This window comes from Fopius arisanus, unplaced genomic scaffold (genome assembly GCF_000806365.1).
Source record: "Fopius arisanus strain USDA-PBARC FA_bdor unplaced genomic scaffold, ASM80636v1 scaffold00016, whole genome shotgun sequence".
Taxonomy (NCBI): Eukaryota; Metazoa; Arthropoda; class Insecta; order Hymenoptera; family Braconidae; genus Fopius; species Fopius arisanus.
Window position 1 is genome coordinate 693,047 of NW_011887755.1, and position 10,094 is coordinate 703,140.

The 10,094-nt window shown below is 37.8% G+C and overlaps 1 protein-coding gene across 1 annotated transcript in view; it reads left to right on the forward strand.

Annotated features, from left to right (window-relative positions):
* The window catches only part of nAChRalpha6 (nicotinic acetylcholine receptor alpha6), an 88,217-nt gene extending 84,457 nt beyond the window's left edge, over nt 1-3,760 (forward strand). The window contains exons 11-14 of the mRNA XM_011300109.1: nt 94-281; nt 1,142-1,336; nt 2,066-2,210; nt 2,290-3,760. Coding sequence (XP_011298411.1) covers nt 94-281; nt 1,142-1,336; nt 2,066-2,150 — 468 coding nt within the window. The 3' untranslated portion in view covers nt 2,151-2,210; nt 2,290-3,760. The remainder of the gene's footprint in view (nt 1-93; nt 282-1,141; nt 1,337-2,065; nt 2,211-2,289) is intronic.
* Nucleotides 3,761-10,094: the final 6,334 nt, after the last annotated feature.

A 10,094-nucleotide genomic window follows, 5' to 3' on the forward strand; every position in this document is an offset into this window, starting at 1 on the left:
ATATATATGTGTAAACAATGAGTGGTGGCCAGATATGTCAACTGTCAATGGTAAACGGTTTCCTTTTGTGGAAAAAATTCTTCATGGTTCCAGGTGAAGACTATTCTGCTGCAGTGGTTGCCCTGGATGCTTTGCATGCACAGACCGGGGAAAAAAATTACGCGGAAGACGATTATGATGAGTAATAAAATGAGAGAAATCGAGCGACACAATAAATCAAGCAAGAGCCTCATTGCCAATGTCGCTGATATGAATGATGATTATCGGTGCAGGAGCGCAATGTACCCTAGTATGCCCTCTCCATACACACGGTATTTATCACATTTATTACACAATTAATTTAACATCCAGCAATTTTCCTGCAAATGAAATAAGCCGCTCGTCTGTGTTCAAAGATATTTATACTAACTTTATCATAATTTATCTGTTATTATCCCGGAATATATAGGAAATTAAATATTCAATTGAGTCGTGAACAGAATTCAAATGAAAACCATTCCGAAGGGATTAATTTCAGAGATAAAAATATATTGTAATTCAGTATATTCATTCATAAACAAACAATAATTTAATTTTGTAATAATTATTGACAGAGTAATATTCAGTGGATAAAAATAGTCGATATTTTAACAGCTTTTTTTCATGAATTTCCACGATTTATTTCACAAGTGTAATGGCCGTTGAAAGTTGAATTACTTGCGAGTGTTATTGACGAATTCCCACACGCAATAACGCGTGTAATTGCCATTGGAGTTGAGCATTGGGATCGGTGATTCAATCCAACAGAGAAATCCCTGCACTCGTTGTAATACGTAGTGGTGAAATTTACCCGAGTGAAAATCAATCGTCTCAACACACATGTCTCTATTTCGGGGTACATGAGCCGTCTATTCTCGAATGGGAATAGTGAAAGGTATACGGTTGTACACCCCCTCCTCCTTTTCCCCTTCCTCCTTCACCCCTTCCTCCTTTTCCCCTTCCTCCTTCACCCCTTCCTCCTTGATCCCCTCCTCCTTCTCCCCCTTCTCCTACTCACCCTTCTCCTTCTCCCCCGCGTTCTCACCCTATTCCTTCTCACCCTCCTCATTCGCTCCCTCCTTCTACCCATCCCCCTCTCATTGATACATTTAATCGATTTCAGCGGAGGTGGGCATGACACACCTGGCAGACCATCGACGGTCGACGAAACGGCAGCATCAATGCCACTCAGTGGAACACAACGGGAACTCCAAACGATTCTCAAGGAGCTTCAGTTTATTACTAAGAGAATGAAAAAGGCTGAAGTCGAGGCGGAGATCATCAGCGATTGGAAGTTTGCTGCGATGGTCGTTGATAGGTAAATAAAGGAATGTACAGAGAGACGAGTAGAATTTCATGGACTTTTTACTGGTGAGAGAAAATTGAACGGAAACCCGGGAAATTCCACCCAACGAAACTTTGAAAAAAATATAATAAAATAAAATTGAATGCATTTCAATTAAAAACGGAATTGATCAGTTTTCGTTGAAATTAAAATGAATGAAATTAAATGGATGAAATTAAATTAATAAAATGAAAATTTAATAATATCCTCGTCCAGGTTTTAGTTGAAAAATTACTTGTTTATCAGTATATGGTTATTCATTAATGACGAAATTGCGATGATCAAATGCATCGCACTATTTTTTACTATGATCGAAGTCAGTTTCAATTCAGTGCAAAAAATCGAGCTTCAGTTGATTTTAAAAAAATTTAATTGGATGAGAATTTAAATTCTAGTTCACTCGAATTCACCAAATTATTTTCAATAAACAATGAATGTCCGCTGTCAAAATTTGCAAAACTCAACTAAACGATCACTTCTCTAAAATTCCACGCTAGGAATTTTTGTAATTTCTACTGTTCATAAAAATTCCTCTTCTCTGACAAAAATAACGGGCATCCAATTCCATAAAAATTCATCGATCTTCATTGAACTCATACTCCGCGCATTTTTCGGTGATATGACTAGAATTTTTTTTTTTAATTTACACGTGAATTACTCGTATTTTTGATTGGTTTGAATGTTTTAATTCTCTTCTTCTAGGCTATGCTTGATACTTTTTACGATGTTCACGGTGATCGCAACAATAGCCGTGCTTTTATCAGCGCCACATATAATCGTCCAGTAGTAAACTGCCCAGGCCCAGCCACCAAAAAATCTTTCGGAAGAAGCCACCTCCTAATACAAGGTAAGCCATCCACCTCCTCATCTCATAAAAATATTCCACCCCATCAAACCAATTACCTTCCCCTATAATTTATTTCCAGTAGAATCGAGAGAACGAGTCGTTCGAGTCGAGATAAAGTGGCTGTGAACTAGAGAAGTGGACGAAATAGTTTCACAGAAAAAAAAAAAAACAGAGCCACGCCCCAGGAGAGAAAGAAGAAGGGCCAAACTTTCGCCGAGAGTGGATGGAAAAAAAAAAAGTGGCAGGCCAGTAGTACATACCGTGAGTGCAACAAAGTACTTGTAACTCCGTGCCCTCTTCGGGGGTTCCTCTGAGAAAACAATCTCCTCGACTCGTCAATTCAATGCACAAGGAAAATATGTAAGAACAAGCGAAGAACGTGTATCTTACACGACTCGTTCAATCTCGATTGTGGAAAAGGGAGGAAAACTCTTCCACTATTCAAAAAGAAAAAACCACCATTCGAAACACTTGAAAGAAAATTCTCCAACAACTTCCACTTCGATATCTTCCACTTCTCGACGTTATTCTCCGCGACGCGAGAGCATCGGACCACCGCCTAATTCTCGCAGACGCTCATTTTATATGACCAATTCATCGTTCGGAGATCACAGCATTGGCCCTGCACCCAAAAAACATGAGTACAACTTCTCCATTCGATTCAAGCCCTCGTATATGAGTTGATAAGTCACTGCTTTTTTCAAAAAATCTCCCAATAATATATTTATCCCTGTGATTTCAATAATTTTTTTAACCTGATTCACTTTGCTGGAGTACGATTACTGCAGTATGATTTAATTAATTTAATTATATTTCAAAGTGATTTTTGGGTGCAGTCCCTGTAATTTTACCGAGGGCAAGAAAGCCGCAGTGAACGCTCGAAGTGAATTCTGCCAATTCCTGACTGCGGGAATTCCACAATTTCCGTTTGCAGCGAAAAAAAAAAAATAGTCATTAACTCGCTTTACTCATTGAAACATTAATGACTCGGCACAGAACTCATAAAAATACACAACGATGCTCAAACGCTCGGGTTGCTGCTACAAAAACGAAATCACGTGTAATAATTTTTTCACCGTCACGTGCGAATCGATACAGAAACGATAATCATAAAAAATATTATTAAATCACAAAATCGATGATAGATATAACACGTGCGAATATAAACACAAACTGCCAGATCGATTGGCGTGTTCGTGAGCGGTGAAAAAAAAAATAAAAGAAAAAACAATGGAGGATAAACCACTGAGGAATTTCCCACTCTCTGCTAAACCAGAAATTCCTCTTCTAAGGTATTAATATTAAATATATAATTATGTAGGTATACAATACGCTATCGAGCGGTGAATATCGTTTCTCTCCGCGCTGTGTAAATAAAAAAATAAATTTTTAGTTGGAGATTAGAAGGGATTTACGAATTAGATCGTAACGTAATTTTACTACGTTGGCGCAAAAAGGGGATGTTTTTGGTTGGGGTGAGCCCGTGGTACGGATTTTCATATAACAAGTGTTCATAATGTACGTCGAGGTCTGTCTCGTATGGTCGATTAAAGCGTGCAACAGTCAAGGCTTTGGAATAACAAGCGATTAATTAAATCGGGAGGAAAAAATCGTTGCATCGATCTCACCTCTTGTTTCTCGTTGTACCCCTGCACGTGACAAAAACCCGAATACCACACTCTTTTATTTCTAGTCGGTGACTGTAGCTTTGAGATTTTTTAAACAATTTCAACGTTACGTTTGAACTATCAATTTGGAAGACACGAGCAATACAATAGCGGACACATCGTTGGACTTGGTACAGCGAGAGAATGACTACAGACAAGTTAATTACATTTTCTGGCGATGGCTGAAGGTAAATAGGCGTACCACTTTGTAGTTTATTTATTTTTTTTCGAGGTATCATGCCGAGGATTGACAATACAATTATTTAGGCTCATTGTTTTCAAAGCTTCGTGGACGTCTAGAACTGATAAGTTCATTCTCTCCTGTCCAAAATTCAATTCTTCCCGGTCAAACCGACAATTTCATTTAGCGGCTGTGATCGAGGACTCGAGTTCACCGTCTCGCCTGATAAAACGAATGAGCAACAGCTCCGAAGAAGTAATCAATTGAAACCCGAGTATATTGGGTAACAGTTAAATTACTCGAGGACACGTCACTCTAGAAACTTTTGGTAATGACAGAGAAAAACTGGCCGATAGTCCCGAATCAGGAATTTTTATGAAATCTCCAATTCCCTCCCTGAATTATTGACCTCTGAGAAAAAAAATCGACGAAGCGGAAAGAAAAAAATCATTATGATCTATACAGAGACGTCATTGGATCGAGCACCATCCGGGGCTTATAAATTCTCCGAGAAAGGACCGATGGCATTTGGACCTCCATAATTCATAGCTCGAGGGGGCATAAAGTTGTCTCCTCTTCGTCCCTTGTCCTCCTGCAATAACACCGATAAACGAAGACCACACACGCAAGTATTGATAACCGTGCGATTAATTAATCCCGCACTGATTGACTCGTTACATTTTAATGTTGAACAGCAGCGACATACTTCGGGAAATAATCGATCGATTAAAATACATGATAAAATACTCAAGTGAAATTATAATAAATTGATCAATGTGTCGTTAAATTTTTTTGTCACGTGTGCGAAGCAAGAGGGGGATTTTTTTTTTCTGTCCTATGATAGAGATGCGCAATTCGAATTGTTATTTAAATGTTAAATTATGAGATGCCATTGAAAAGCCATGGTGTTGCACGTAAACCACCGGGAAATGAATAAATCATCGAGCGTCGTTTGAGAATGTGTCGAGAATATCAACCTGCTGTCCGCTGTCTCCTATCAACCCCTCTAATCACGCGCTGGGCTTGAAGCTGACATAATAAATATTACCTAGATGCCGGATTCTCGTGGGGCTGTACCCCCCATTCTCTTTCAATGCCAATGAGAATCCACCGTAAGTCGATTAACCGGTATCCCATTACCGGTTGTAATTAAAAACTATAGATATAAATACCGTTCAAGAAATAATAGACACTTTTAAATGAAATAAACCTCAATGATGACGAAGTGTTCCGATAAATAAATCAATTAATATAGGTATTGAATAATTGAATATACATATAAATATTGTACACAGTTGATACATCCGTTAAACGGAGGATACTGATTAGTTAAGTACACGAGAGCCGCGAAATCGTCAATGTTCACAGGGAAAAAGAGGTTGCGCTATAGATCGAATCGGTGGAATAGTTTTAATTTTTTTTTTTTTTTATTAAATTAATTATACCGATTTTTCTTCTGATATCAAACAATTTTTTTTTTCTGTTTTATTCCAGTGATATCTGTGAGTGATGTTAATTATGGAATGTTTCTCGTGATGCTGTCCTCGCGGATATATGCGTGTGTCAATGGCATATGGATCGTGTGAAGGGTGAGAAGTGGAGAAACGAGCTCTCGTTTTCCAACCACGAATCGAACACCTCATTATATTCCACATTACCATTAGTGCATCACCAGTAGTGTCAAACACTACCATCCACCATAACTATTTACCTTAATTGGATGACGGATAATTCATTGTGTGTGAATTCAATTAATCCATTGAATTAAATGACTCATAACACTCGTTACATATTCAATCAAAAAATAATCGCGTTCCATCTATTTATTCCTGAGTTATTCCAAGTTATTATCCCAGAAAATGTTCGGAGCAATTATTTTCGTAACGAGATAGAATTTATTTAGCTCAAAGTAGAGTGAAAATGAAATAACAATTATGGGGGGAAAAAGTGCGAGAAGTCGGGGGAATGAAAGAAAAAAAAAAGGGAAATGGACGAAAACGAGCCCTCGGGGAAATTCCCCGGGTCTCCGGGAAATAGTGAGAGACTCCCTCCGAGGCATTGAGAACTCAAGAGTCAACTTTGTCCAAGTGCATTGGAAACTTTTCCTGGGCCATCGGGCTTCATTTTTTTATACCCACGGTCATTTTATTTTTCTATCTCTTCTATCCTGGTGATCACTCTGATCTCAGTGTGTCTTAAATTAAAAGAATCTGATTGCTATGAAAATCAAGCTTTTTGAATCTTCTGTGGAGCTGAATTGCGCTAGAATAATGAGAGTTTTGGTGTTCATTAAAATCGAGTGCTATGAATTGCTTTTGCAATTGCAATTTCGTAAGATCACCGCTTATTTTCACTAACAAATGGACTCCCAATTTTCATATCACTCCGATAGCAATAATTATAGTCACTAAAAATCCATTAAGCATTGAAATTTCTGAAATTGTGGATAACGATTCGGAATATTGTGGCGGATTTATTGTAGAATATCAGATTATGGGAAATTATTTGATTTCTCCACACGATGATGAATCAATCCATCCAATGAAAACGAGTCAATCCAAAAATCCAACGTGATTCAAGTCGAATTTGATTTGGAATCAAGTAGAAAAATCGACGTAAGTCAGACATTTTTAGCGCCGTCATTTTTAATTGGAGAGTTTAATAACCGTAATCTGTAGAACGTAGAAATCAACAAAACCGTGAATGACCCTTGATTTCCCCGAATTGTTCACCGCAAGTGTTCGTCAATGGCAATTATTCTCCGCCGCTCCACCACAAATGGTTTTTCTAATTATTTTAATTACTGAGATACTCGATTCGTTTGAAAATAAAACCCCAATTTCTCGAGGAAGTGAAAGAAAAAACGTCCCCAAGTCTTTCAGAATTTCAACGGTTTCTCGTTATCCTGGAATTATTCGAAGCCTCGCAATTACAGCGCTCAGTGCCCCCCACCTCCTTACCAATACACCCTGTGGTAACATCTATCGAATTTCACCTCTTTTCTCTTTCCACTTTTGCCGGCATTCATCCCACTATGATCACGGCGAAGAGTATGAAGGGAGTTATAATCAACGAGGTCATTTGGAATTCTTCGTGGAACTTCCGAGTCGGTCGAACGGTTCTCTCGTTATCGGAGAATTAATCGTGGGGCGTTTCGAATCACCCCATTACCCAAGGCTTCGATACCGTTCGTGATGCGAATATGCGAATGCAAGTGCTGTAATGTCCCCTCAATCGTACAGTTAGTTTCATTTCTCCCCTGAAAATATCAATACCACATGGTGATAATGGGGGGGGGGCAAATTGTCGCCTTTAATTTGTCAAAAAAAAATTATTCAAGACAACATCAACTTATTTTTTATCAACTACTGCTTTCCTAAATTCCCACACAATCATTCAGGATTAGAAAAAAATAATGATTACTTTCTCTTAGTTATATTAAATTATAAATTAGTCTTTCGGGAAATTGACTTCTGTATTTTTTTTTTTTTTTTGAGATTAAGAATGTCCGGAGGAGAGAGATGATAATTTGGGGTTTAATTGCTGTTAATTAAGATGAGAGAGAAGTGAGTTGGGGCGGTTTACCTCGGAACATAGATGGCAGGATATGAAAAGTGGAAATGAAAGGATTGAGCGCGAGTGATGGAGCTTAACGGGTGTGATATTTAGGGATGATGAAGAAAACCTGAAAGGGCTCAGTGGTGTCTCTCAAGTCGACGAGGCAAACGATGATAAATGAATGGGCCACGGGGAATAAGAAGCCAGAAATATTGAGCCCTTGCGGCCTCCCAAAGAGCGAATGCGCGAATCTGAGAGAATGGACGAAATGTTCTCGCAGATGATATGTGGTGGGTCGTTAGTGAGTTTGAAAAGTCTTTCAAAGTATTGCCGCTCCTTGATTCGCCATTTTTTTTTATTCGCACGGTGGGAAAACGAGAGTTTATAGAGTTTGATGCATTAACTGCTGAAGTAGTGTGAAAAAAAATTAAATCCTCGGGGACTTGTACTTGGAGGGATCTAGGGATTTTTTTTTTGAATTTAAAATCGGACAAAATGAGAAAATTTTGGAAAATCGGGAGAACACTCGAGAAGTGATAAAAGAATTTTGAGCATTTAAGAGCAATTGTTTCTTAAAACCAATTGTTTGTGTTAATTAATGGAATGATGAATTAATGGAACAATTATAATTATAATTTAGTCTTTTTTTGAAATGCAGATTTTTTCGTTCTGATTTTTATTAATTGGTAAAAGACTAGGTAATTTCAGGGACAAAAATTCTTAATTGCTAGAATTTATTTCTGAAAATGAAAACGTCTTTTCCTCTGTGAACCGATGATTGAATTAATTTAGGAAGATGGTGAGGACATGGGAAATCGAACGTTCAGGCACGTATGGAATATTGGAAGCAACACAATGGAATTGATTTAGGATTATTCGGGCAACGCGTTTGTATGTCCACCTTAAAATCTTAATCTCTACTTCCTAATATTCGCGTCGCATAAAATTAATGGAATTTATGGAAAATGCAACAAGTAAACAATTGATATATTATACATCGTTATAATAATAGGAAAAAATGATATTGAGTTAGTGATTAGGTGAAGTTATTGAGTATTCGGAGTAATAAAGAAGCGGTCCGAGTTCATCAGTTATGTCCAGGGACCCTGAAAATATAATTGATTGATTACTGGAATCTGCACCATTTTAGAAAAATAATGCGAGTTTAGAGATTCATGAAATTCGTTGATCGAAAAATTATGAACTGCTAGTTAATTAATCGACATTTAAATTAATGAGGGGATGAGGTAACTCGTCAGATGAATTATCGGATTGAAGGTCAAGCGGATAATTTGGTCAAAATTAATTAGTCAAATTGAAAAAAAAAAAGCTGAGATCAAAGATAGTGTCACAAGTTATATACTCGCAAAGACCAACGAGAACGCGCAAATTTACCTATCCAAATGAAATTCATTAAATGCAAAAGCCCAAGTAGAATAAAATGTAAAATAAAATAAACAACGCGCTATGAGTAACGCGAAAACCCGGGAACTGGAGAAGAGTGTGTTTGCCAAATAAAAAGCGCGACACTCTAACAGAGGGGAATGAATATTTAGAGGACTGGGATGGAATATCCTGTTCCCGATAGGTTAAAGCGATAAGGCTACTATAAACGTAATTTAAGAGCCGTAGGATAAAGTTTAAAAAGAAAAACACGTTGGAAAATTTGTTTTTGAACGACACAATATTAAAGTCTTTATTTCAAATCAAATTGAAATATTTTTCTTGGAGTCTTAGTGGTCCCATCTGATCATTACCTTTTTATCTATCAGGATGGATTAATGGATTGAATATAAATCGAAGAAAAAATTGACAGCTGGTGGAATTTACTGACAAGCACTCGACAGCAACCTGAAATTGACAGCTTCAATTATAAATTTTCCAACGTGTCATTTGATAAAACTAAAAAGCCGCGGGGTATGCTCAAAATGTAGTTGCAAATATCGTGTAATTTATTTTATATTGTTTAAATTCCTGTGGTATGCCGTGAATGTTTATCGATTGAATCTCCTGTTGTATCACGTGGGCGAGTGAAAGAGGAGGAAAAACGTCGACGGTGTAGAACGAAAAATAATAAAAAAAAAAGAAGAGTTGAGACACTGGTGTCGTCTCTTGTGTGCATCGGAGAATGTTTGTTCATGGGGTGGGTGCGTATGGGGAGGAGAGAGTGAGGGGTGAAAGGGATAAAAAAAAATAAAGAAAAAAATGTCCGAGGGTTGGATGAGAGCGATAAATAGAATGGCCGTCAGGGGGAGTCTGCATGCAAACGAGGGAATGAAAGGAACGAGGGAAAACAAATAACGTGGACCAGAGTGTGACGAAGTGAAAGGATTCGGGTCCTTTCTTTATTTTCTTGGGTTTTTTTTTGGGGGGGAATTTATTCTTCCCTCTCACTGGGTCGATGATGATAGGGCTGACCTGTGGCAAAATCGATATTAGTGTCAAAGGGGCGCAACATTAACGTAAGCATTCAAACGA